At 56.8% G+C, this 26849-nt stretch overlaps 2 protein-coding genes, 2 long non-coding RNA genes and 1 pseudogene across 18 annotated transcripts in view; 2 read left to right on the forward strand and 3 right to left on the reverse strand.

Moving 5' to 3' along the window:
• Positions 1–865: 865 nt before the first annotated feature.
• Positions 866–6101, reverse strand: LOC118971567 (uncharacterized). The gene is made up of 3 exons (XR_005060072.2): positions 5574–6101; positions 4795–4945; positions 866–1723 (listed from the first exon to the last, which is right to left on the reverse strand). It is a non-coding gene; the product is annotated as an uncharacterized lncRNA (long non-coding RNA).
• Positions 3525–23525, forward strand: CIB2 (calcium and integrin binding family member 2). Of its 11 annotated transcripts, none has more exons than XR_012127231.1 (7): positions 3525–3682; positions 9112–9146; positions 16632–16743; positions 16931–17078; positions 17774–17909; positions 18337–18847; positions 19024–19159. XR_012127231.1 is itself a non-coding variant. In XM_037013595.2 (7 exons), the coding sequence occupies exons 1-6, from the start codon at positions 3632–3634 to the stop codon at positions 19184–19186; spliced, it is 645 nt and encodes a 214-aa protein (XP_036869490.2). In that variant the 5' UTR covers positions 3528–3631; the 3' UTR covers positions 19187–19219; positions 19462–20093. The 11 variants fall into 11 exon arrangements, 4 of the variants coding, with proteins under 4 accessions (XP_036869490.2, XP_036869489.2, XP_036869488.2 ...); XR_012127232.1 differs by having other exon boundaries at positions 18340–18847; XR_005060070.2 differs by lacking the exon at positions 18337–18847 and adding an exon at positions 19462–20093 and having other exon boundaries at positions 3527–3682; positions 19024–19260.
• On the reverse strand, positions 12270–12369 carry LOC118971572 (small nucleolar RNA U13; annotated as a pseudogene).
• On the reverse strand, positions 23364–26286 carry LOC118971568 (uncharacterized). The gene is made up of 2 exons (XR_005060075.2): positions 26148–26286; positions 23364–25711 (listed from the first exon to the last, which is right to left on the reverse strand). It is a non-coding gene; the product is annotated as an uncharacterized lncRNA (long non-coding RNA).
• Positions 25726–26849, forward strand: part of TBC1D2B (TBC1 domain family member 2B) — a 54495-nt gene continuing 53371 nt past the window's right edge. For 4 of the 5 annotated variants that reach the window (XM_073227274.1, XM_073227275.1, XM_073227277.1 and 1 more), the window contains exon 1: positions 25726–26381. In XM_073227274.1, the coding sequence (XP_073083375.1) occupies positions 26058–26381 (324 nt within the window). In that variant the 5' untranslated portion in view covers positions 25726–26057. The remainder of the gene's footprint in view (positions 26382–26849) is intronic. The other variant, XM_017660823.3, reaches the window with a different exon arrangement.

A 26849-nucleotide genomic window follows, 5' to 3' on the forward strand; every position in this document is an offset into this window, starting at 1 on the left:
CAGGTGTGAGCGGACCAGATGGTGGGAAGCTTTGCGACTTCAGAGAAAGATCTAGAAAGTGTGCCCTTATTGTGGCACAGCACTATCCAGGTGTGTGTCCTTCTAAGGAAATTCCTTAATCAAGATGGCAACTTTTAAATTAATAAATCAGCAAAATAAGATGTAGTTCACGTTCCAAATGCCTCTTTTTATTTTTTGCAAACAGAAAACATCTATTTTAGTAGTTTCCCTAGTTTATTTTCCTGAATATTAGTACTTTAATAAGTAAGTGGGCAAAGGACCCAAACCATCAGTTCACAGCCAATGAAACACAAATGAAGAAACTTAAAATGTCCAAAATCTTAGACTGTTGAGATACAGGCTTGGGGTTGATTAATGACTGTGCATTGAGTCCCCTATACAGAATTTTATTGTTGTTAACAACCATTTGATCAATAAATATGAGAGATGCCCTCTCAAAAAAAAAAAGTGTCCAAAATCTTAACAGTATCAAGTGCATGCAAAAAAATTTTTTTATCCCTTTTATTAAAAAGTGTTAATAAAATGTGACTGTCCTGTACTATCTAAGTTACAGTGGAATTGCCACACCCTTAAGTTTTGGCTGGCCCTGTAAATTGCATACAGTCCTTCTGGAAAACAGTTTAGCAACATTTCTCAAGAGCTATTGTGTTCTTACTCTTTGACCTAGTAAATCCATTCCTCAGAATTAATTCCTTGAAAAAATTCAGAAAGGCAAAGCCATCAGCACAAAGATACTGATTATAGGATTATCTATAAAAGTAAAGCAGTCTACATGATTAAGAGAGGAAATGCTCATGTAATATAGGTTAAATGAATTGAGTGGACCACCACACAACCCTCACAAATAATCATGATGAAGACTTTTAGTATCTTGGGGTTTATAATTTAATGTTCAGGAAAAAAAATCAACATTTAAAATCCTCTCATGCCGAAGACAAGTGATGGCTCTATAGCATCTTACTACACTGATGGACAGTGACTGCAATGGGGTGGGGGTGGGGGACTTGATAATATGGGTGGATGTTGAAACCACAATGTTGCTCATGTGAAAACTTCATAAGATTGTATATCATGATACCTTTATTTAAAAATTAATAATTAAAAATAAAAAATTTTTTTAAATACCTCCCATGCTTTGCTGTAACTTCTTTCTAAAGATGAACAAAGACAAGCAGGGAACATGCTCCCTCATCTAGTCTTCCCTCTCTCAATAAAAACTGACTCCAGTCTCCCAGCCGCGTAGGCCAAAAGACTTAAGGTCGGCTCAGTGCCAGACTATGGGTCAGCTTAAATAAGGGTGTGCAAAGTGTGTGTGTGAGATTGAGGTGGCCTCGTTACTTCTCAGAATACAAGCAGCAGCTGTGCCAGGGGACAGGCCAAGGTGACCAGCATGAGCGAAGATGGGACCCGGAGAGGTGCAGGGTCTGAACTGCCTCAGGATAGAACCAGAGGAGCCAAGACAGTGCGAGGACATGCCCACGGGGCCCCTGGAGCCAACGGGAACTGCGGTGGGGTAGCAAAGGATGTGAGTGGAGGACCGGCAAATGACTCCCAAGACTGCGTCTGCCAGAAGGCAGGTCTGCTTTAAATATTCCTGCCCAGGCCATGGGTCCAAGGTGCTCCATCTCTGCCAGCAAGATCCTCTCAGATTCAAAGTCTTAGAACAACCTGAAGATCAATGACATTTCATCCCCAACAGCAGCTAGTCAAGGAGGGAGGGATGTGGAAAGAAGGAAAGAGATTTATGTTGTCTTGTGTTTACTCAGACCTCCTATCAAGTTTACTCCTTGAGAATTACACAGTATTTATCCTTGTTTTCCTTTCAAATTTTAAAATAGACTTTATGGTATGAGTCATAAGTAAAAAAAAAGTTGACATTTAATGAGCACTTTAACGGCAACTAATGGTGCCACCTCTCCTGTTACATCGTTTACAAGACCGCAACGGCCCAGGACTTGGCCTTAAAACAGCAGTAACCGCATGCTCCCCTGTCTTAGTGTAATCAAGACAGTTGGGGCCCAGATTTAAATCCACCCTCACCACCCATGACCTTGAGCAAGTCACTTTCTCTGGGACTACTTCCCCATCTGTGAAACGGGATAATCATGCCACACTCCACAGACCTAAGAGGCATTCCTGGAATAGTCCTATTTGGTGCAAGTAAAGCATCTGGGGCAACCCGGGCACCTAGTACACAGTCAGTGCTTCTTCTCCCCTGTCCACGTGCCCTGCGGCCACACACTGCCTTCCTCGGAGACCACACCCAATATCTGGGCCCAGTGGAAATGCAGGGTTTGGGATCAGAAAATGAGGTTAGAGCCACACTCTGCCCCTTCCCAGCTGGGTGGCACTGGGCAGGTCGTCGGTAGAGCCCAGGTCTCTAGTCTGTAACACGGGACCTGTACCCGTTGCCCCTCCTCACAGCTTTGTTGTGATCCTTCAAGAGAGGCTATTACTTAGAGCAATGACAATAGCGATCCAAAAGCCTTCGTTGAGGGAATTTTCTAGTCAGCTTGATTGCTTCTGTTTACCTCCTGTGAGAGAAGGAACGCCCCAGAACTGAAAACAGCCCTCTTTGGAGAGGTCCTTGCTTTTCTACTGGGACCTGGTGTACAAAGGAGCAGTCTGTGAGCGATTGCAGAAGAAGGTGCCAGCACAGGGTCTGAACACACGGGGTTCTGGCCTGTTCACGGGCAATGCAAAGCCTAAGGCGCGGGGAGAAAGGAGCACTCGTACTGGTGAGCCTGGGTTTGCACAGGGCTTCTCGTTCCCCAGCTCCAACACAGAAGGGGGAGCACAGATGGAGAGAGGGTCAGAGAGGCCTGTCCCCTGCTCTAAAACCGCACCTGCCCTGCACCTCCGATCACACACTCCGAGTGCCTTCTTCGCTGCCGAGGCCCCCATCACACGTGTCCGGTGTGTGATGAGAGGTGATGACGCAGCATCTGTAGGCTGGTGAGGAATCCCCTGGGCTTCCGAACTGCTTTCTGCCTGTCTCATAGCAACGGCCATACCTCTGATGGCCTGAGCTTTCAACTGGATGGCTCGCTACTCAGCTGACGGCTACTCTTCTCGCCGGAAGGTGGTAAAATGTTGGAAAACCCAAACCAGCAATCTCAGATGGAAAAGGAAAATGTGAAAACACCAGGGATCACCCGCCAAGCTCGGCCCCGCTCGCGTAGGAACCACAACCTTGAGCCCGGGCGCTGATTCTCAAGGAGCGCTTGGGGGCCGGCAGCGTCCGCGCCACCTGGAGACGGGTTAGACGCCCACGTTCGGGCCGCCCCGACGCACTGACCAGATCTCGATTGTCATCTGCTCACAAGTGGTTTAAGAAACAAACCGCCCATTTTAGGGAGTAAAGTCCTGACCTCCCCAGGGCTGCGATCCCTGCCCAACCGGGGGGCGGGACCACGAGAGGGGGCGGGGCCTGTGACTGGTGTGGGCGGGGCCTGGGACGGGGCAGGGATTTGTAGGGTTTGTGGGCGGAGCCTTGGGCGGGGATGGGCGGGGCGGGTCCGGCCAGTGGACGCCTCGAGCTGGGCTGCGGGCATCCGGGTAGGGCGCAGACAGCGGGAGGCGGCGGCCAGCGGGAGGCGGCACAGCCGCCATGGGGAACAAGCAGACCATTTTCACTGAGGAGCAGCTGGACAACTACCAGGTGAGCCACGGCCGCGGTGCCCCCACCACTCCATCCCCTGGCCGGGGCGCCCGCCGGTTCAGCCCTGCCTCTGCCTCAAGCTCCAAGCGTGACCTTGGCCGCGGACTTCTGCGAGCCTCAGTTCCCCAGAGGGAACGGGGCCGCTTTCCCGTAGAGGACCCCCCAGGCGTGTCCCGCTCCCCCGCTCAGCCTTTCTGCCCTCGGCCGCAGGTCTCTGCTCCAGCCTCGCATCCCGGAGCCCGCCCTGGCCTGGAGATGGACAGGACCTCCCCCAATTCCCGGTTCCCTGAAGCAGCCCGGGGCAGTGAGTCCCCTAACGCAGACATGAGCTGGGGTCCCACCTATACTGGGATGAGGTGCACCAGCCCCCGAATCTGGGTTTAAGTCCGAGTGTCTTCCTTATCCTTGGGGTCTCCTGGAGATTATTAGAGCAAGAAGGCAAAACGGCCACCAATCCTACATGGCCACCTCTCCAAGCTCCCTCGGGCCCTCACGAGCCACCCCCTTAGACCTATCGAGGTCCCTTGTCTCCCGGAGCCAGGGAGCTGTCCAGATCAGGGACTCCAGTGCTCTCCCACCCAGGCGAAAATCTTCCCGTGGTCGCAGGATGAAGTCTGACCCGCTGACTTGCCCAGAGCCCTGGCCAGCCTTCCAGGGCCCTCCCTGCCCTGTACTCATACACAGGTCCCTTGGCACACAAGTCTCTCTCCTCCTTCCCTTTGTCCACACTCGGGGGTGCCTCTCCCCTCCAGATGCTCTCCCCCACCCTTCAAGGCCCCACCCTGAAGCCTTTCCTGCCTCCCCCAGGCAGGGGCTGGGACACACCAGCAGGGTCTCCATAGCACCTGTGCCTGCAGGAAGCTTAATTTTGGCCTCTGACGTGGGTCCTCTGATGTGGGCAGGGCAAAGTAAAGGGCCCTTCTCCTGGAAGCCTGCTCACACACTCCTCAGCCCTCTTGAAAGCCGATCATTCCCAGAGCACTGGGGTCCCAGCCACTGCAGCCAGTGCTCTGGCCTTTCCCAGGGTCATTGGCTGGGGGTCATTAGCCAGTTTCCAGGAGAGGAAGGGGAGGCTGAGGAGCCCTTCCGAGCCCTGCCCCCTCAGGACTTACCCGGGAATTTGCACTGTGAATCCGAGGCTTGCTCCTTCTGGGGCATGTGTGTGCTCTTTGTCCTCTGGGCACTGGGTGTCTGCAGAGTGTGGCCCATGTGAGAGGCAGGCCGTGGAGAGCACCCTAGGGCAGGGGGGCAGGCTTTTCTTTGCTGGAAGGGTCAGAAATAACATGGCACTTGAGCAGACCACTGCCCACCGCAAGCAGACCCATGGAGGCTTGGAGCATTTTGCCCCCCAGGGCCCGGGAGGATGCACTTCATATGCAGGATACAGCTTGGGTAAAGGTCTGGAGGTGGCACCGGCAGACAGAGACCACTCCTGAGAGAAAAGGAGCCTATGGGCTGGGGAGCTGGGTTTCCACACAGACAGGGCCTGGTGTTGGCTACTTGGAGCCAGTCCCGGCATGAGGTCTGGTCCTCTGGCAGCTGGGGCTAAACCCTGCAGCGTGAAACCTGAGAGCCCCACCTCTCCCGCACTCTGCCTCCCTACTATCCCAGGCCAGCTGGGCGGGACCCTGAGTTACAGCCACCCTGCCCCAAGGGATCCCCATTGTTTCAGGCCCCCTTCCCCAGGTGCCAGGGATTCCCAAAGTTCAGATTTCTTCCTAGCCAGCTTTTCTACCTTCCTAATCCAGCCCCAGACCCCTCCAACTCCAAAGCAGGGCTCACTGCCTCCCCAGAACCCACTGCTGCTCCCCACACTGCCCACCCCTCCCCAGCCACCAACCCGTCCTCTCACAGCCCACACTGTCAGTTATGAACAAGGCCTGTGTCTCACCTGGGATTTGTGCCACCTCCCCAGCTAGCACCCCCGGGCCAGGCCTCCTCCGTCTCCTGCCAGCTGAAGGTCTGACTGCCCCCTGGCACCCTCTCCTGTCTGCCCCTGCAGCCACCCACGTGCTCCTGCCATCACTCTATTCCCTCCTCCCCTTCCTGTGTGGGTGTCCCCTGCCCAGGCACAGAGAGGCACTGGTGTCCAATGAATGGAGAACAAACGATGGTCAGGGCATGGCTCTGAGGAGAAAGGCCCAAGGGGTCTAGAGCCCTGGGTCCAAGTGTGGCTGGGCCACTGATGTTACAGGTCTTAGCCTCTGTCCCCTCTGGCCTGTGTCCCCACCTCTGAAATGAGACTGTGCTTGTCCCAGGGCTCCTGTGCAGGTCAGCTGAGTCACCTGATGGTCAGCTGGGCAGGGCTGGGCCTGTGCGGGCAGCTGGGTGGAGCGTCCCTCCAGCCGGCATGGCTGTGGTTCAATCCGTGACCCTGGCACAGGCAGACCAGGTGTGTGAGATGGGAGGCTGCCTGGGTGCAGCCGCCTTTGAGTTGAGCTTGGAGAATGGGAAGGATTGGACAAGTGGGAGAAGGGGGAGGCACTTGTAGGGGTGATGGGGGGGATATAGGCTTGGGGTGGGATGCAAGCTGAGCTGGCGTGACCCTGAGCTTCTGTAAGAGCCCAGCTACCCTCTCGCTGTTGCCAGAGCCCACCTCTTCTGGGCTGGGCCCCCTTCCCCCTCACTCCCCGCGCCCGCCGCCACCGCCAGCCTGAGCCTGGACCTGGAGACCCACCCCATGAATTGCCAGGGCCATGCCAAGCCAGGACATTCATTCTCAGTGGAGCACAGGGCAGAATTCCTGCAGGCCTATGTCTGTGGCTCCCCAGGCAGCTGAGTGTGTGGAGGAGGCAGGACTTTCATCTGGAGACTTCCGTGGGGCAGACACGGAGCTGCAGGCTCTGAAGGGACTTGGGGTAGTGGAAGGGGCGGTGCACAAAAGGGGCAAAGAACCCTGTTAGCCGTGCCGATAGGCCTCCAGCACCTTGCCTCGTTTGCTCCTCACTGTCCCGTTCGGAGAGGCAGGACCCCCGCTTTATAGCTGCAGAGGCCGAGGCTCAGGAAAGGGGATGATGTCCCCAAGGGCCCAGAGCAAGGTGAGAGGAATCTGCCTGCTAACCTTCGCCTCGGCCAGCGAGGTTCCTCGGAGCCCTGAGAGCTCTCAGGCACCTGCCGTCACCCCCTGTGAGCTACCTTCCCGGCAACTCCCAGGGCAGTAAAGTCCACAGAAGAAACATGAGGCTGTGAGCCGGCACTTGGCAGCTTCTTTGTAACACTGAGAACCTAGAAACAGCTGTTGCTAAATGTTCCCAGGGAAGAGAAAGGTTAGATTAAACAGAGCCAACAGTCAGTGAAATACTGTGCAGCCAGGCAGATGGTAACATAAGTGCTGTGGTGGCTGTACGCAGAACTCTGACCACTTGTCCCACCAGCCTGGATTGAACACTTGCTGTGTGCCAGCAAAAGGACACACAGCAGAAGCAGGCCATGGTTGGTGCACGATGGGTGGACAACAGCTCTGTCCCCATCGGTGAGTTGTGGGCAGGAAGCACAGAGGCCTGAGTTCCAGCCCCGCCCTCCCAGCTGCATGTGCAGTAAGGGTGAGCTGTTCATCTTTATTGAAACTGTTTCCCACATATAAAATGGGAAATAGCACCTGCCCCATAGGCTAGCAATGGGGAGCAAACATTGGACCCCCTGGACAAACCCTGTAACCACGACTGGTTGTGGTGTGGTTCTCGGCTCAGGCTGCACATGGCAATCGCCTGAGTGACTTCGAAAACTGCTGATGCCTGCATCTGCCCCCAGGGATTCCCTTTGGAGAAAGCTAGGATCTGTTGGTGGTGGTGGGAGGGGGCACATATGTTTAAACAGCTCCCCAGATGATTCTGCTCAAGAGCAGAGGCCCTCACTCTTCAGTGACCACCACCCTCACAGGTTGAGCTTTTTGAAAAGGCAGATTCCTGGGCCCCATCCCCAGATTTAGGTCTGGAGTGAGGCCTGGGAACCCGAATTTCTACTCAGTCCCCAGATGATGCTGATGCCACTGGTCTAGGGACTGCACCTGGAGGATCACCAATGTAGACAGGTGTAAGTAGTATGGCAAGGGAGAGTGTGACCATTGAGTCAGAACCAGGTGCGTCCTTTGCAGCCCAGGGCCCAGGGGAAGGAGAGGATGGGGAAAAGACAGCAGAAGCCAGGACCACTCCTGTTCCCAGGTATGCTGACACCCCCCAGCAGGCCAACTGGGAGAGCCCTGGTCCTCCTTGCTGGGCACCTTCAGGCGGTGGCATCAGCCCTGGAGCCGAGGGAGGTCTGGTGGAAGGCCTGCTTTCACTGCCCGCCCCAGGTTTCTGAGGTCTGCTGAGCAGTAAAGCCCACATCCCCAGCCTGCCACAGAGAGCTTGTCCATGCCAGGTGGGGCAGCACTGCCTCCCCGCCTGAGCCTCTCCTGGCTCCTCCACAGGGGCTACTGCCAAAACAAAACCTGGGCCCCTTATGTTCCAGGACAGGCAGGGCAGCACAGGGGTCCTTAGTCTAACTCCGGGAAACAGGCTGGTGAAGTTAACTGGGGCCTGGAAATTCCCACCGGACCCCTCCTCAGCGCTCCTGCAGGCATGGCATGGAAGTCATGGTTGTGTGCATCCTGGAGGCCCAATCTTTGGTCCCTCGATGTGCAGTCCAGGGACCCCAGCCCACGCAGGCTCACCGCCTGCAAGCCTGGGCCACAGAGCCAGGTCTGGTTGGCATACCACCCACGGGCTCTGGCTCTGCAGGGCCGGAGGCACCCTCTGCCCTCAGGCTACAGCCTTGGCATAAGCAGAGCCACCAGAGAGCAGGGGATAGCTGGGCATTTCACCAGGGCTGGTCCTTCGCACCTCCACACTTCCCACTAAGGCCTGGCATCGTGGCTGCAGTCACCCGGCAGACGGGGCTGTGGGAGGGGGGTATCACCCTAAGGCAGGGCCCCCAAGATGAGTTTATAATCTGTGCCACCTCAGGCCTCGAGTGCTGCCCCCACCGTGAGTAATGCTCCTGCCTCTGTCTGGATGCCACCGGTTCGTCCCTGCCCACATCCTCTCTGGTGCCTCTTTCTTTCCCACACCCCTGCCCTCCGCTGCCACTGGTCCAGCTGCCTGGTGGGCTTCAGGCGGCTGCTGATGCCTCCAACCCCCAGGCCCCCCTCTCAGGGGCAGCCTTATCCACACTCACTCCTGAGCCTGCACCCAGCCACTTTCCCTGGTGTCCACTAGCCCCTGCAATGAACGACATCGCCCGTGACTCTCCATGTGCCCCCAGGGTGCCTCCGCCTCCCACCCCGGGTGCCGAGCTGCCTGGGCAGTGGAGATCCTGGGGAGGCCGCCAGGACTGCTGTCGCCAGTGCAGGAACAGGGCTGAGTAGTGACTCCTCTGCCCTAGGCAGGGCTGCGCCCGGGGGGCTCTGAGCGGGAAGGAGAGCGAGACCCTGACTGTGTTTCCCTCCACAGGACTGCACTTTCTTCAATAAGAAGGACATCCTCAAGTAAGTGTGGCTCCCGCCTTTGGAGCTGGGATGGGGCAGGGACCCCCGTGGGCGGGCTGCACTCCGGAGCAGGGAAGAGCCAGTGCAGGTGTGGGCTCAGCATTTCCCACCCCTCCCAGGCCGCATCCTTCTGTAGGAATTGACTCTCTGTGCAGCTCTGGTGGGTGGTTTCAGGCCGATTTTCATGTCGCTACTGTGTCCTTGAATCAGGAGAGCCCTTTTTCCCCTACTTTACAGATAGGGCTCAGCAACTGGGCCAGAGTCACACAGCCCGAGGCAGAGCTGTGGCTCTGATCCTGGGCCCCTTGCTATTTCATGGTGTCCTGGGGCCTGCCAGACTGGGGATCCCTGTGTGTAAGACTAGGGGTCCCTTGGCATCCAGCTCAGATGCCCTTCCCATGCTGGCAGGTCCAAAGGTCAGGGCCATGGTCTTCAATGCCCCATTACCCCTGAGCTGTCCTGCAGGGGTCTCTGCTTTCCAGGATAACCCCTTTCTTTGGAGTTTGGGGAGGTGGGCCTAGCAGAGAGACATGGAGGGGCTTGGCAGCCTCGGAGCCCCAGGACCAGACAGTGAGCATACTCAGAATGCCAGGAAACCTGGCCCCATGCTGGGCTATCAGGTAACGGGTAAAAGCCAGCAGGGCCTCGGATGGCTTTCCCTGGAGGCTGATGGCCTGTCACAGCTTCCCAAGAGAGCTGTGGTTTGTCACTGTCCTGGCCGCTCTGTAGGGACAGGCAGTATCCTTTGGCCTTTCCTCTCTACCCAGGCTGCTCTGCCAACCTGTCCCCTGGGTGGGCTGGGATAGCCCAGTTCAGACAGGCAGGATGAGGGGCGAAGCCCCCAGGCTTTGGCATCAGTGGGCCTGGGCCCTACTCTGACACCTGCTCTGTAGCTGAGGGGTGCACTTTGAGCCTTAGAACCCCCTATGAAATGGGGTAACCATACTTGCCCACACAGCAGTTCCCAGAGGCAGGGATACCAGGGCTGGTGTTTGAAAATGGGACTTTGGCTGTAGTTTGAGGGATGTGTGGGGTGGGTGTGCATTCGGATGGGGTATTCCTAGAGCTGTGGTGACACAGCCAGCATCCAGCTTTCTGTGGCATCTCTTACCTTTCAGAGTTCTTGGCACAGTCCTCATGTCATGTAATTCCCCGTGTTCACCCTCTGTGGCTGGGAGCTCCTGCCATCCCAGCCTCCCTCCTGTGTGGGCACCGAGCCCAGGCTGCATGTCTTCTGAGGCCCACAGCGATTTCTATTCTGGCAACAGAAGCTTGTCCAGGTCTTTGCACTGGCCAGCCCTGCTGCCTGGGCTGCCCTCTCTCACCCACCACACTCCTATACAGCCTTCAAAGCCCAACCCAAGTCATCTACTTTGACAGCCCCCCAACTCCCCACTGCCCCAGCAGTCATATAGCCACTCTTACAGCCTTTTGGAGGGCTCTGTGGGCCCATGGCTCAGGTGCCCAGCCCCCCGACTTACAGGCAGGCAAGCAGAACCCAGGCTCCCTGCACCTGCATTGGACATGGCACCTCTTAGCCACCAGCAAGCACTTGAACAGTGTGTGAGTAAAGGACAAGGGTTGGCCAGTCGGGGGGCTTCCAGGCCAGGAGTGCAGGGTCAAGGGCACAGGCCTGCCTCATCTGTCCCTCCCTCCAGTGGTCATACTGACAGAAGCATGGTTGCCTGTGGGGAAAAGGGTATCTCAAAGGCCAGGCTGGACTCAACAGGATAGGCCTTCAGGGGTGTCCCTGATCTCTTGGCAAATGAGCCCCAGGAGGTGGGAGGACGGTGGGGTTTCTGGCTGCCCACAGCCCTGGCCCCCGTCAGCACCCCAGCCTCTGTAGCGCAACCCAGGGCCCAGAGGTAGCAGGAGCCCTGGGATGTGGTCCCCGCCACGTAGCACCTGCCGTGTCTCAGATGCCGTTTCTGCAGCATGGGGATAACAGTGTTCCTTTCCGAGGAATGCCATCTCCTCCGAGCCCTGCGGCTGAGAGGGCTGGGGTGACTGTCATTCAGTGCCACCCAGGGCTGCTTGCAGTGGTTTCCTACCTGCCCACCCTCAGGAAGGGTGAGGAGACCAGAGTGTGTGGTCCTGGAAGAGCCCCGGCGTGGTTTGATAGCCAGCCAGGTGCAGCTGTTCACTCTTCTCCAGACTTCCCTTGGGCCTCAGCAAAGGCCAGTCCAGCTGACCACTCCTGCCAGGGGAGCCTGCTCCACTGATCACATCTCCGGTCCAAGTGGGCAATGAGGCCTGCAGCCCAGAGCTAGCCAGGAGTAGGGAACTGCCCAGTGATGCACAGCAGCTCGGCCGCAGGGCCAGGCCCAGACCAGGACCCTCCCTGCAGCCCCCTCCCCCAGTTGGAAGGTTCTCCGAGGGAGCTGCAGACCGATTGCTGGCACGTGGCGCTGAGGAAACTCAAGGGCAGGTTCTGGTGGGAGTCGGGTAACCACAGCCCCACTCCCTTCTTGGCCCGGGGGGATCCCTTCCACCCTGATGCTGAGCCCCAGGGCGCCTCCTACCCATCAGGAACTTAGCTCTCTGACTCCAGCACCCCCACTTAGGCTGTTAAACCGTAAAGTTACAATAAGTAAATATGAAAAGTTTTACAATAAGTAAATAAAAATAAGTTATAAGTGACAGAGCAGGTGGCGAGGAGTCAGGAGGAGGTGCCCAGAACCGTCAGTGGGACACGGGTCCTGGTCCCTCAGGGCAGAGAGAGGCCCTCCCTGCTAGTCCCCCAAGGTATTGGCCGATTTATTTTCTCAGCCTTTTAAAAACTCTGTATAATCTATTTTAATTACTTCCAATTTTTTATTCCACATGTGATACATGATGAGGGCAGAAAATTTAGAAAATAAAGCCAGTCAAGAGAGGGCAAAACATAACCTAAAATGCTATCACCCAGAAGTACTATTAACCTTTGGTATATATCATGCCAGTACTTTTCTTTCGTGTGTGTTTATCAAGAATCTGCATCATGTTGTTTTGTAATTTGCTCAAAACTGCTTTTCCTTAGGTAAAAATGTAAGAGAAAAGATGATCTCACCTCCTCCTTAATCCATGTAGTTTGCACTTAGGTTTTCAACATTTTGCTATTACAATCATCAGTGCAACTTTTTTTTTCAAGTTAGGCAATGTGCCAGCGTCCACAAGGTTTGAGGGAGGCACACATCACGGGAAAGCATGAACATACAGCCGTGCCTATGAACTACAGGAGGACCAAGGTCTAGCCATTTTTAAGGCTTTTGACCTGCACTGCTCATTGCCCTCCAGAGGGGCTGAACCACCACCCCAGGCTGTGTGTGAGCAAGTGCCCATCTCCCTCCTTCCTCAGTCACACCGGCTCGTGTATCCTTTCTGTCCTCTGACCCCCAGATCATTCACCGACCATCCCAAGCGTCTCAAGCTCAGCTGCCTTCAGGGTCCAACATGCGCTGTATATAAATTAATAAATGAAGCCACCCAGTCTGTGGGAACCCTTTAGGGCTGAGACCTGCAAAAATAACTGCTCCTGAGCCCGCCTAGATTGCCTTGGGGCACACAGGCCCAGCGTGATCAGGGAATCCAGGCTTTCCCTGTAGTGTTTGAACTTATAAGTGTCAGCAGCTATATTTGAAATTATCATTTTAATTATTATGTGAAAGCGAGACATAAATGTGGACCATCAGCCAGTCTGCGACTTTCCACTAATTCTTATTTATATTCCGTCTGCCTCTTCTCCTGGTCTGCCTCATCTATGCCAGAGTCTATTGCACACGTTTACTTATTATAACTCTAAACTGTGGTGTAACATCTGATGGGCCGGTGTTTTCCAGCTGCTCATTTTTCAGGGTTTCCCCCCCCAGTTCTTCTGCATTTATCCTTCCAAACAAACTTGTGAGTCAGGCTGACAGGTTCTCAGTCCTTTGCAGATCTCTATTAGGATTCTATTTGTTTTGCAGGAAAATGAAGAGCATATTATCATTACAGTATTAAGCTTTTCCGGTCAGGAATATAAGTTGGTTATTGAACTACCTAAATGTTTTATATCTTTTGGCAAAATTTCATGGTTTTCTTTGTATGCATTTCATATTTATTTTATATTTAATTGCTTGGGGGGTATTTGGGTGTTTTTTTGTATTGTGAATTAGCTTTTCTTTGTACCTTATTTTTTAATAGGTTAATGCTGAGGTGCAGAAAAACTATTGTGTGGGAGAGCTACCAAGATGTTTCTCATTCAGAGAGTTTTAACTGATTCTTTTTGGTTTTCCAGCAAAAAGTAATTTGTTTTCCAATATTTAAATATTCCATTTTATTTTCCCAACTAATTGCACTGACTAGCACTCACGGGGTAACGCTACATAATGATGGTGATAGTCGGCACCCCACTTTTATGGGACTGTCTCTAGTATTTTATCATTGAAGTATGATGTTGGGCATTGATTTGAGGTAGAGAGTATCCTTTTGTTTCTGTTTTGCTAAGGATTTTAAGTTTTTTACTGAGAAAAATCAATACATACTTTACAAATACTTTTTTATTTTTATTAATAAATACTCTAAAAACTCAAATGATCCAAAAGTAGGTGAGGGAGTCAGTGAACGGGGGGCTCCGTCTTATCACCCCTCCTAATGCCCTCCGCAGGATCCATCGGTGCTAACATGTGATGTATGTGCTCACGTGTTTTCCTGGGTCCGTACAGCCATCCAGTCATAAATGCAGCTATCAGGATGGTCAAAATATTTTTTTTTCTTAATAGGATTTGCAGTCACACATTTTCAAATGTTGATCCAACCTTGCATTCCTGGAATTAATCCCATTTGGTCCTGATGTGTTACTCTCTCAAATGCTTCAGACTTACCTTTCCAATGTTATTTTATAAGATCTGTGCATCTGCACGTGTAGATGCCGTTGTGTTGTCGCATTGTGGGTGCTCCCTACTGGGTCTGGCAGCTGGCCTCTCCCTCACTTTCTAAGCAGAATGGCAGGCCTTCCCCCTTTGGCCCCATGCTCTGGCACAGTCCAATAGCCCAGGTGTTACTTGTGATCCTGGATCTCACAATAGGACTACATGTAAATCTTGAGCCATTAGAGCCCTTCACTGGGAGGAGGGGTAACAGGGATGGTCTTTGACAATTTTTGGAGTGATTCCGCCTTCCAAATTTCCCTTGAGGTTTCCTTAAAAAAATTCCGATGCCATTTTAGTCATGGAGTCAGAACAGATCTGTGCCCCAGGGCAAAGGTCGGCTTTCCCACCCCAGAAGGCACCTCCTGAGCCTGCCAGGACTCACAGCCCCCACCTTGCAGGTAGCCCCTGGCGGGATTGGCACTGATAGCCACCAGGGGGTGGGGGTCAGGTGGTTTCACAAATGCCATCCTAGTTAATCCACACAAGTGTGAGGTTGGGAGGACAGCCCCCATTTTACTGATAGGGAGATTTATTCACCGTGGGTCATCAGTGGTCTACAACCACGGCCTGACCCAGCTCCCGCTGTAGTCACCCCTCTGAAGTTGGGAGGTGTGTGGCAGCCCCCAGAAACCCCCAACACACATCCAACATGTCAAGAGCCAAATCAAGTGGAAAATGAACCACTGGAAACTCAACGGATCTGTCAAAAGCACATAAAAACAGACCCATAAAGTGTGATCAAGTCCTGGTTCCATGTTTTGGGACAGTGTAAAAGTGGTACCTTTTCCATCAGCAGAAAGTAAGAGCAAAGAAAGTCCTCGAATGCCACCTTGTGGAGAGCCCCAGTTCCATCCTGTCACTGGTATCTGCTGAACCCTCGCACCCAAAGGATGGGGTTTGGGGTTTTCTCCCTCCAGCTCTGTGTGTCCAAGCCATGGAGCTTCCTAGTGAAATCAGGCCCTTTTGCAGGAATGTGTGGCTGGGAAAGTGGGCTGATGGCATTTTGCCTTTTGTTTGCCATGCACATGCTCTGAGACAGGTGCTGACACATGACCTGGCCTGACTTGCAGGAAGGAGCCAAATGGTGGAATTCAGAGGGCCTGCCTGCCTCCCCCACCCCACCCCCCTGCTCATTGGCTCTATGAGCTGGGACAGGCACCTCTCTGAGCAAAGGTTCCTTCCTGAAGAATGGAGAGACTATTATCTACTCTCTTAGAGTGGTTTGGGGATTCAATTGAGTGAAGTTACCTAACAGAGTTAACCCAAAGCCTAGCAGAGATGAACACTCGCTGAACCGTGGCTGAGGTATCCGCCTGAGCTGGGCAGCAGCTACCTGCTTGGCTGCAGAGGGCTGGCAGCAGGGTGACAAGGACTGGGTGGATCCTGATGGGGCATCAGGGGGCTGAGCCGAACAGTCTGCTGAGATGGTCCAGGGGTATGTACCTGGGCCAGGCCACTTAGAAGAGGCCAGGGTTGATCTGGCTTTGCAGGTAGCTGGGCAGGCAGGGCCAGGAGGTGTGGGGTCACACCTTGGTCCAATCCTCACACCCTTGGCCTTACCTGGGGCAGGCTACCTGCTGCGGCTGCCAGTCAGCACCCCTTACCCTTGTCCCCCTATCTGGCAGCACTTCATGGACAACTTCAACTGAGCCCAATTTGTACCTGTCTGGGGGTTGGAGTCGGGTGCTATTCTCTGGATGTCAGGGACATAGGAAGGGGACACGGGGCAGAAGAAGACCAAATGACAGGAGAGGGGCTTCCATCTGACACAGTGTCAGGATGCCTCACCCCTTGATGGTCCACGCAGCACATAGGGGCTTGTGGTCCAGGCCTCCAGAGCACCAGGTTGCTGAGAAGGGGATGAGGGGAGGGAAGTGGGGTCCCCTCAATAAAGAAGGCCTCCAGGCAACGGGCTTGGTCCCCACGGCTCCCAGCGGGAGAGGTTGTGGGTGGGCCATTCAGCTCCCCAAGGATGAGAGGGCAGCTGGGAGCTCTTCAAGAGACCCAAACCCCGGGACCTGGGTGGATGCAGGCCAGTGAACGGCCTGCCAACTGTTTCAGGTACAGTGCGGGGAAGAGCATGTAAGAGTTCCTGTGCTGAGATTCTAGTCTCATTCCAGCTATGCTCCTGATGCTTCTAGCTTGTGGTCCTAGACAAATTGCTCTTAAGCTCTTCAAGCCTCAGTTTGCTGAATTGTAAACTGGGGTCACGGTGCATCTTTCTGTACAATCATGGGGAGAACTGAATGAGGGGATGTGACATTCACAGAAGACCCTTAGAAGCGCCAAGCAGAAAAAAATTAAAGGATCTGGTTGCAGGCCCCTGGGGGCGGAATGGGCTGTGGTGGCAGTTGGTGGAGGCGATGATGGTGGAGAACGCGGTGGAGGTGGTGGAGGAGGAGGAGGTGGCAGCCGCTACAGTACCGCAGGGACAGGGCAGGGACGTGGTCTTGCGGTCAGCACGGGTCTGGCCAGGGTGGCCTCACAATCGCCATCCCGTGTGCAGAGTGGATGGCCTCCCCGGGGCCCCTGGCCTAGCAGCCTGCTGGCAGGGAGGGCAGGGCCATCTGCTGCAGAGCTCCTCCCCGCCCCGCAGGCTGCACGCACGGTTCTACGAGCTGGCCCCCAACCTTGTCCCCATGGACTACAGGAAGAGCCCCATCGTGCACGTGCCCATGAGCCTCATCGTCCAGATGCCGGAGCTCCGGGTAGGTGAGGCCTCCGGGTGGGGCGGCAGCAGGGGCCCCAGAGCCGGTGAGCGCCGCTGCCCGGGGCTGCGGGCCCCTCGAGGGATGGCCGAGCGCCGGCACCCCCCTGGCTGCTCACGGTGTCTGCACCTGACGCCGGGAGCCTCCGCGGCCGGGCTGTGCGCTGCACACCTGGCTGTTCCCGCAGGAGAATCCCTTCAAGGAAAGGATCGTGGAGTCGTTTTCTGAGGACGGCGAGGGGAACCTCACCTTCAACGACTTCGTGGACATGTTTTCCGTGCTCTGCGAGTCGGCGCCGCGAGAGCTCAAGGCAAACTACGCCTTCAAGATCTACGGTAAGGGGGCCCGGGGCGGTTCTGAGCGCGCCAGCGGGGCGGCCCCGCAGGAGGGGCGCCGGAGGGGTTGTGCGGCGGGGTCAAAGGAGCGAGGCAGCAAACGTGCACGGGGAGCAGCCCGAGGGTCCGGGAGCCGGAGGGTGAGGGGATGCGGGGACGGGGGCGTAATGGGGAGCCTGGAGGGCCGGCGAGTAGCCAGCCAAGGAGATTGGACCTGGCGGGGGGCACTGCAGGTTGCAGGCGGGGCAGGGCAGCTCTGTGTTCTGGAAAGATCTCAGCATCCTGGAGGTGGGCTGGATTAGCCAGGCCAGGGGCTGGAAAGGAGGCCGGGCCGGCCGCAGCCCATCCAGTGGGGCGGCCTCTGCCCAGCCCGGCGGCCTCAGCGCCGCGCCCCCACCGGCCACCAGAGGGCGCCAGCACAGACGAGGCGCCCGGTCCTCCAGCAGCGCGGGGACCCAGCACGCCTGCAGGGCTCACCTCGGGCTCAGGAGGCCGGGAGTCACGACCTCACAGCGGCCGTGGGGGCCCAGGGAGGCGCTGGGACCCGGCCTGGGCCAGAGGAGCCGCGCATAAGCCTCCTGGCCCAGCTCTTTCGGTCAAGAGCGGGCCCTAAGGCAGGCGGCTTCCGTTGTGGAGGTGGTCGCTAGGGAGCACGGGTCTAGGGCACCTGTGCACCCTCACTGTTCGCACGCCAGAAGGGCAACGCCGCCTTGCCTGCCCTCCACAAACTGCCCGCGGTTCTGTGAGAAGCTCCTCGATTCCACCTGCCAGCCCTCTGGTCTCGGGCCCACAGACAGCCAGCGCGGCCCCCGGGTGGGCAGGCAGGAACAGGTGAGGGGACAGAGAGGCACCTGGCTGCGCTGGGCTCGGGGGTGGAGAGGGAGACAGCTGGGACCTGGGGGTTGGTTCTGGGAGAATTGGGGCTTGGCCTCTGGCGAGGAGCACCCCTCCTGGGCCTGGGCCTCGGATGACATGGGCGCAGAAGTACCACCCTCCAGTCAGCCAGCAGATCTCTGCAGAGAGCATTCCAGGGGCCACAGGAGGGCAGAGAGGAACCCCGCCTTGTGCCTGCGCCCGGCAGTCGCAGGCCTGCAGGGAGGTGGCAGTGTAGGGGTCAGCCCAGACCCGGGGTGCAACCTCAGGTCACCTGTCCCTTCCAGACCTCGTTTCCTCGTTTCCCTGGACAGCAGGGACTCTGCACCTGCTAATTAAGCTTATGTTGAAAATTAAATGCCATGGAGCATGGTGTCTGCGTCAGCAGGTATCTCCCCGTGGCTCCCACAGTGTCAGGGTGTGACCCGTGGGCAGGGGCCTCAGCAGTGGCAGCCCGCATGTCCACAAAACCCCCCAAGAAAGGACGTTTGCATTGAAGGGTGAGTGGAGTTTGCTGACAGGTAAGCGGGAGGAGCAACCCAGGCAGAACCTCTGGGCATCAGGTCAAGCACATGGTCAGAAGGGAGTGAGGGTTCGTGTCCGGCCCATGTGCTCGTCCAAACCATTCTGCTGTCTGTGGGGCAGCGATGGTGTCACTTGCCAGGCAGACTCAAACCTGGTCCCTGCCCCACGGCCTGCTGCTGCTGAGGGTCCTGACCCTGCGTGCTGAGATTTAGAGGAGGTGGGTCCTGCCAGGGCCCTGGCTCCTCTCTGAGCAGCCCTCTGGCCCTGATTCAGTCACCTGACCTCCCTGGGCTGCTTCCTCAGCTCTGGAGGAAATACATGGCCCACTGTGGGGCGAGGCCAGGAGGGCCTGAAATTCCCAGGAAGCCAAGGTTTGGACTTCTAGAGGGTCTTGGGTCACACCTGCAGACATTGGGGTTCTGTGGGGGCCACGGGAGTTGGCCTGTGGAGTGTGGTGTTACTCTGTACTGTGGGCATCCCCCCATCCCTGTCAGTGTCCCCAGAGTGTGCAGGTACCCTCCCTGAGTGTCTCTGCCTGCACCCGCAGACTTCAACACAGACAACTTCATCTGCAAGGAGGACCTGGAGCTGACGCTGGCACGGCTCACCAAGGCCGAGCTGGACAAGGACGAGGTGGTGCTCGTGTGCAACAAGGTCATCGAGGAGGCAGACCTGGACGGCGACGGCAAGCTGGGCTTTGCCGACTTTGAGGACATGATTGCCAAGGCTCCCGACTTCCTCAGGTGCCCCCAGGGGCCTGCTGGGGCAGGGGGTCACAGTCCAGGTCAGCTCCCTACAGTGGGTGGTGGGAAATTCTCTGTGCCCTGCAGGGCTGGGGTGAGGCCTGGGCCCCATGGTTATGTGGGGCAGCTGCTCCTTGGGTGGAAAGATCTGTGTCCTCTGTGTCCTCCTGGGTGACCTTTTGCTGAGGAGCCCTCACCCACCCAGCCCAGCCCTCTCACCCTCTTTCCCTCTGTATTTCCAGCACTTTCCACATCCGGATCTGAGGACAGCACCAAGGCTGTAGGGTGCAGTGCGTCCATCCAGCTTGGCTGTCTGTATAAGCATGACCTCTGAGCTCCCCAGGACAGGAGTGGTGGCCTCAAGGTGACACCAACGGACATTTCCTCGGCCCTTTCAGCAAAAAATCCTTAACCAGGGAAGGGGATGTGAGGAGCAGGGCCCTGCCCAGCTCCTGCAGTCCGGCCTAGGACCTGTGGCCCCTCACCAGGCCCTCCCTCTGTCCCCTAAGTCCCCTACCCCTTGGTCCTCTCCTCATCAGAAGCCTAATGGGCAGGTTTGGACTTGTCCAAGTGCTGGCCGGGCCCCTGGTCACCCAGGGCAAAGTGGAAAAAACAAGAGGACAGGTTTTAATGAGCTATGCAATCTCCCTGCAGGACCCACAGCCGGTTGCTCCCCCATTCCCCTCCTCCCTCCAGCCCCCTGCATGATGCTATGTGAACAGGGGGTCCGAGGGCTCCATCCTTGCCTCTGGTTCTGTGTCCTGAGCACCCAGAGCACCACCCCATCTGCCTCCTCTCGATGTGGAATCCTCACTGGTGTGTGCTGTCCAAAGGTTTGTGAACTTCTGGGAGTAAACACCGTCAGGTCCCTGTGTTCTGTGTGTGCCAGCGTCAGGAAATGACCCTCTGGACCTTGAAACCCGATCGGAGCATCATCTCGGGGTGGCCCGGCCTTCCTCCTTTAGACATTAGCTTTTATTTCAATGCCATGCCTATGGGAGGAACACACATCTGTGCCCCAAATCTTCATGTGAGCCCCACAAAGGACTTTAGGGTAGAATTGTTTCCATTTCCCTCAGCAATAACAATTCCCATGAATGTTTGTGGGGTGTAGGCACAGGGCTGGCTGCCTCCTTTCAGTTCTCATAACGCCCTGGGAAGTGGGCTCACAGAGCCACATTTTTCAGCAGGAGAAGCTGCAGAGCCCAGGGGCAGCTGAGGGTATATTTCCTCCACAAATGTGAGCTGAGCCAGTCTGTGCAGGGCCAGACCAGGGTCTCTCGCGTTTGCAGGGTGAGGCTGGGATGAAGGCTGGGGCTCTGGGAGCCCAGACCCTCAGGTGGGGGCTTTGCTGAGACTCCCTCCTGCCCCACCGTCCCTGAGGCAGGAGAGAGTTGTGGCTCTCGGCCTCCCCTCCTTTCTGCTGATAGGTCCTGAGTAGGGAACTGGTGTGGCCCCAGGAGCAGTTGCATGATGTCACTTAGGAAAATGCCTTTCCAAGCAAGGGCCTCCACGTGCTCCATTGAGGTCAGTGGTGGGAGGCAGGCTAGGCCACCAGCCCAGCTCAGAACGTCCGTCATGGACATGGGGGTCTGGCCCCTGCCTTCGGTCAGTCTTGGTCCTCTCAGCCTTTATTTCCCCCTCCAGGAGTGTGAGAGGTGCTGGGGAGCGGGACACAGCCTGGAGCTGCCTGCAGCTTGAAGGTCCCCTCCCACCCATCTCCGGGCAGGCATTCCCCTGTTCTCTGAGCCAGGTTCCATGGCAGGGTGGCGGGTCTGAGGGTCTGGGAGCACCCCAATAATTCCCAATGTGGCCCAGGCTGGGAAACCACTGGTGGCTGCTGGAAGCCAGGTCCTCCTCAGGCTTTGCGCTTCTCGTCCACAAAGAAGATCCTCTGGGGCTTGCCAGGCTGCAGAGGGAGAAGACGCTCGAGCCATATCCCAGCTCACTGAGGGCCCATCACCACTGGCTGGGCTCGGGTGAAGCCCAGGGAAAGGCCAGGCTGGGACTTGATGGTGGTCCACAGGCCTCCCTCTGTGCAGGGAGTTCCAGCCCCAGCCTGCAGTGTGGGAGGAGGGAGGGGGAGCCTGGGAAGGGGTGGAGACGGAAGGCCAACTGCACCTCCCCTACCTGGAGCTTTCTGCTCCCCGGGGCGGTGGGACAGACACGTGTCCTAGGTAGGCTGGGGTCTGTCATACATGGTGTTACCAGGGAGCAGGAAGGATGAGGGACCTTACAGCCAGGGGCAGAGCTGACATGGCACGTGGCTTGTGGCTCTCAGAAGGACTGTCCACAGGCAGCCTGCGAGGACCTTCCCCATCCCGGAGGGGGAGCGGTGGGACTCGCTGGGAAGGCCATCCAGAGGGGTCTCGGGCTTTGGCTGTTCAGTCCAGGAGAGGGGGTGCATGTGCCCAAGATCTGAGGCTGTCCCGAAGTGGTGCGGACTCTGGTTCACTGGCTCCAGGCGTAGGCAAAGCGTGTGGGGGTCAGGGCTGAGGAGGGTTCCTCTGCCTCTCTGGGGACCCCTCACATCTGCCCTCTGCCCTTCTGATCCCTGCTGGCCATCCTTTCCTAGCCTCAGAAACAATACTCCACTTCTAGAAGGCTCTAGGCTGTGTCCTGAGCGCTTGAGGATGTCTAGGACTACCCCCTGGGCAGCCACCCCTGAACACAGCAGGAGGACCGGCCGTTCTACAGAGGATGAAAGGGAGGTCCTGGGTGGGCTGCTGAGTAAGATGCCCAAAGAAATTTGGCTCCGATAAACAAGGAATAATGTTTTGGGATATAGTTATGCTTAAAAAAAAAGAATGCTTATTGTTTATCTGAAATTCAAATTGAGTGGGTATCCTGTATCTTATCTTGCTAAATCTCCAACCTGTCAGGAAACTCTTGCCCAAAGCCACATGGCTGGGGAGTGGCTGAGCCATGACTGGGCTGAGGCAAGTCAAACCTGGAGCCAGGGCCTTTTCCCACCTCTCAGGCCCTGGGACTCCTGCAGTGGCCGAGTGGACTGCAGAGGAAAACCCCAGAAACACCAGGAGCCCCAGTTTACATCCAAACCTGACAGCTGTCTCTCCCACCACTTCCAAGGAGATGTTAGAGCTGGAAAGTTATGGGCACCTCTGGGCAGGAAAAGAGGTCAGGTCACCTGCCCTGCCCTGGCTGGGGGCTGCAAATCCCTCCTACCAACAGGGGCCCCCTAGGGTGGGTGCCCATCCGCCCCCACCATGGAGCCCGCTGTGCAGCCTGCCCTGCCCTGGAGCCCACCTTGCGTGTCCATCCAGTCTCCTTGCTCTTGGCTGCTGGGATTTCTTCATAGGTGTTCCTGAGCTCAGGGAGATCCAGGGCCTCCAGGGTGGGAGCAAGCTCACCACCCAAATTTCCCCTTTTCATATACAGCAGCCACTTCCTCCAAGTTGGCCACTTCCTTCTGGTCACTGGATTCCCCAGAGGCTTGAGGGGACAGGACCTCATGTGGACTCCCAGGGCCGACTCTCTGGCCCCAAGCACACCCACCTCGGGCACAGGGCAGGTCCACAGGCTGTGCAAAGGTGGTGCCTGTCCACCAGACGTTGACATCTAATCTAAGTGACCTTGGGAACTGCAAAGTGTCACTGAGCCCTTTGAGAAGGGTTCCAAGGAATTGGGAGCCACCAGAGGCAGCCCAGAATTTCCATGCAGGACAGCTGTGGGGGAATCTGGTTAGAAAAGGGAGAGGACTGAAGCTGCATCTGTTTAGCATTTTACATAAGCAACAAAAGCTGTCCAGACTGAAGATGGGAGGTGCTGGGACACGAGATGATGCTCCACCATCCAGCCGCCTTCAGCTCACGGCCCTGGGAAGGGGGGCCGATGCTGGGTTTGCTTAGGAAATAACCAGCGGCCAGTGTGGCCCTGAGAGACAGGCAGGCAGGGGAGTCTGGAGCCATCGGGAGGGACCTACAGCCCCCTGGAGCCTTGGCAGGTGTGGGCTACTTCGACTCAGCTGGGCCAGATGGGCAGAGAGACTCGGGCCCTCTGGGACCCTGCTGAGATCTTACAACTGGCATCAAGACCTTCACACTTTTCCCCTGGTTGGGGTCTCAGGGCATGTGACTGAGCAGCCTCCTCAGAGGGCCACATTCTGGGCCTGGCCAGAGCCAGGCAGAGGCCTCAACAGTTCATTCCTTAGACTGTAGGCCCAGCACATGCACCTGCCAGCTTTCAAGTGGCCTATGAAATGTCTGTGGCCTAAGAAAAATAGAGCTGACCTTTGAATAATACCAGTTTGAATTGCACGGGTCCACTCGTATGCGATTTTCTTCAATAAACACTGTACAGTACAGTAAATACTGTACTGTACATTTTCTTCATCTTATAATTGATATTTTCTTTTCTCTAGCTTATTTATTGTAAGAATACAGTATATAATACATGGAATATACAAAATATGTGTTCATGGACTGTTTATGTTAACATTAAGGCTTCCAGTCAACAGTAGGTGTTTAGTACTTCAGTTTTGGGGAGTCAAAAGTTAATCATGGGTTTTCAACTGCATGGGGGTCCTGCTCCTAACCTCTGTATTGTTCCAGGGTCAACTGTACATTGGCTCCAAAACCCAAAAAAAGAGCAAAATTAAAATTAATAAGCATTTAATTAAATGTCTACAAAGCATAATATTATGGCAACTTCATAATAATCATAAAAAATGTCATTGCCTTTGCAAATAATTTGTAGGTCGGCTTTTCCTTGCTCAGCCAGGATTTCTGCATAGCTGTGATGATTTCCAAGAAGTTGTAGAGAAACATACGTTAAAATGAATTCCTCATACTCAGATAACATCAAGATCATAATTATAGAAATCCCATCAAACATTTTTAGAGCAAAAAATTATTTATATGTTGACTATGGGATGTGGGACGTTGTAAAGTGTTTTATATGATGTGGGGTCTGGCCTCCAAAGAGGAAGGCAGGGCATGGAAGCACATTCAAAGGTCCATTCCTCTGCCATGGTGACCAGGGAAGAGTGGAGGCTCCAGACAGGAGGGTGAGGCCTGAGGCCTAGCTTGCCCACTGAGAAGCACAGACAGCAGCCCAGGGAGTGCTGTGCAGGTCTCCCTTGTCATTACTAGCTGGCCCAGGGATGGGCTGGCTCCCTCTGCCTGTGAAGGGTGACTTCCCGGTGCCTAGCACATATGTTCCTCCATGAGATACCCCATGAGACTAAGGTCTGTCCTCCTGGACCGAAGGCCACAGCCACCCCCATATTGCACAACTCACTGACAAAGGTGAGGACAGAGACAGGCTGCACCCCACTTCACCCCGTAGCCCTCTGTATATCTCCTGTATACAGCTGCCCACCAAGCTGGACAGATGCGGTTGCAGCTCTATTCTGTCCCAGGGATTTCCTGGTCACACACACGTGCACACACATGAGCCGATTACTCACAACCCACCCTGCCCAAAGGGCCCTAATGAACTTGGTTCCCTCATGCCCCAGGCGGCCCATCCTGTTACAGTGCCTCCCACACCCTTGGGATCTGCTGACTGTGGAGACATCAGTGTCAGCCGTACAAGAATGGTAAAAGTCACAGCCTCTGTGTACCATGCTAAGCACTTCCATGCATTTCCCACCCTGACAGGACACTGGTATAAAGTAGCTGCCTGTATCATCCCATATTACAGATGAACCTCAGAGGGGTTAACTATGCCAGGTCACACCTCTGGTCAACAGAGCTAGCAGACCAGTCCGGCCCCAGCTCTCAGCAAGCCCAGCGGCACTCAGAACCAAAGGGCACTGCGAGAGGCGCCTTGCTGTGGCCGCGCAGTCAGACCTGGGCTGGAGCAGGGGTGCTGGTGGGGCCCCTAAGCAGGGCCTGTAGCTGCTGGCTGGGTGAGCCCAGGAGCCTCTCTCCTACCTGTGTCCAGGTGGGCATCTAACTTGGTGTCCTGCCCATCTTAGAAATTTTCCTCCCGTCTTGGTGTGTCTGTAAACATGTGCAGATGCTGGTGAGACACATCAGATGCGGTGCTTGCTCGCAGAGCTACCCTGCCTGGGCCCTTCCCACCACACTTTGTGGGCTCTGCCCCTTGTCCAGATCTCTGCTCCTGTCGCCTCCCTGCTGCCCTGGCCCTAGGGCCGCGTGTGCCCCTGCTGCCCCGGCCACCACCCTCAGTCCGCCTTGTGAAGCCTAGTGGTGGCCTCGGTGTTCCCCAGTCGGGCGTGTAGGTCTGCTCTGGCGTGTTGCCGGCTCTGGTCAGCCGATCTGCACAGGCCGCAGGCTGCGGGGCGGGGACTCCCGGGGCGCACAGGTGCTCACGGAGGCCCGGGGTGTACAGGGGCTCCCGGGGGGGGGGGGCAGGAGTACTCCCGGGGGACCCAGGGAAGGAGGGGTTCGTGGGCGGGTATGCGGATCCCAGCAAACGTGGCTGACGTCACTGGAACCCCGGCCCGGCGCGCCTCACGGCCCCGCTCCGCCGGCTGCGGGGGCCGTTTGCGCTGCTAGCTCAGACCTGCGTGGCGACACCCAAAAGGAAAGGTCTTATTACAGCCAGAAAACTGGGCGGTGCCGGGCTCCGAGCCCACGTCCAACCGGCCTGCGGCGAGGCGCAGGAGGCGGGGCTTCCTCGGTCGGGGCGGGGCTTCCGCGGCGGGGACGGGGCTGCGGGGCGGGGCGGGGGCGTCGCGGGCGGGGCGGGCGTTCCCGGGGGCGTAGCGGGCATACAAGTCCCAGGCGGCTTTGCGCGCCGCGGGCCGCGCAGGGCGGGGGCGGAGAGGGCGGCGGGGCGCCGGGCGCCGGGCCGCGGGCGGTGGGGCGGAGCTGAGCGGGGCCGGGCCCGGCGGAGGCTCTGGCTGGCGATGCAGGGGCCGGGGCCGGAGCCGCGGGAGGCGGGCGGCGAGGGGCTGGGGCCGGGGGCGGCGCGCGGGCCGGCGCGGCTCTGCGGCTACCTGCAGAAGCTGTCGGGCAAGGGCCCGCTGCGCGGCTACCGCAGCCGCTGGTTCGTGTTCGACGCGCGCCGCTGTTACCTCTACTACTTCAAGAGCCCGCAGGACGCGCTGCCGCTCGGCCACCTGGACATCGCGGACGCCTGCTTCAGCTACCAGGGCCCCGACGAGGCGGCCGGCACCGAGCCGCCCGCGCACTTCCAGGTGCACAGCGCGGGCTCCGTCACGGTGCTCAAGGTGGGACCGGGTGCTCGGGGCGGAGCTGCGCTGTTCCAGTTGGGGCCGGTCCTCCGGGCGGGGCGGGTACTCCAGGCGGGGGGCGTGGAGGGGCAGGAGGGTGCTCCTGGCGGGATCGGTGCTCCAGGCAGGCTGGTTCCCCGGGCGGGGTGGGTGCTCCAGGCGGGCCAGTCCTGCAGATGAGAGCTCAGCTTTTCGTGGTCCTCGCTCAGCCCCGACCCCCTTCCTCTCCTGCCAGCGTTCTCGAGGCCCTGTTGTGCCGCTATTCCCCATGTCTTCCTCCCACTGTGCCCTCGTGTTCCCATCTCATGCCCCAAAGACCTGGGCCTAGGCCCGAGTGGCTGGGGGTTTCCTCAGTCCCCTGACACAAACCGCCCTGCGCCCGCCCCCGGATTCTCTTTTTGCTTCCCCCATGCCACGGATGTTCTGTGCAGCCCTCCTGGGCACCGTGCCTGTAGTTTCTCCACC

Source organism: Manis javanica, chromosome 18, assembly GCF_040802235.1.
Source record: "Manis javanica isolate MJ-LG chromosome 18, MJ_LKY, whole genome shotgun sequence".
Lineage (NCBI taxonomy): Eukaryota > Metazoa > Chordata > Mammalia > Pholidota > Manidae > Manis > Manis javanica.

What these genes read in the sequence shown, in the direction of transcription:
- CIB2 (XM_037013593.2), top strand. Translation starts at nt 3,632, where the DNA reads ATGGGGAACAAGCAGACCATTTTCACTGAGGAGCAGCTGGACAACTAC. An exon ending in AGCAGCTGGACAACTACCAG is followed by an intron (nt 3,683 to 9,111) that starts GTGAGCCACGGC and finishes TTCCCTCCACAG; the next exon opens with GACTGCACTTTCTTCAATAA. An exon ending in AATAAGAAGGACATCCTCAA is followed by an intron (nt 9,147 to 16,631) that starts GTAAGTGTGGCT and finishes CCCGCCCCGCAG; the next exon opens with GCTGCACGCACGGTTCTACG.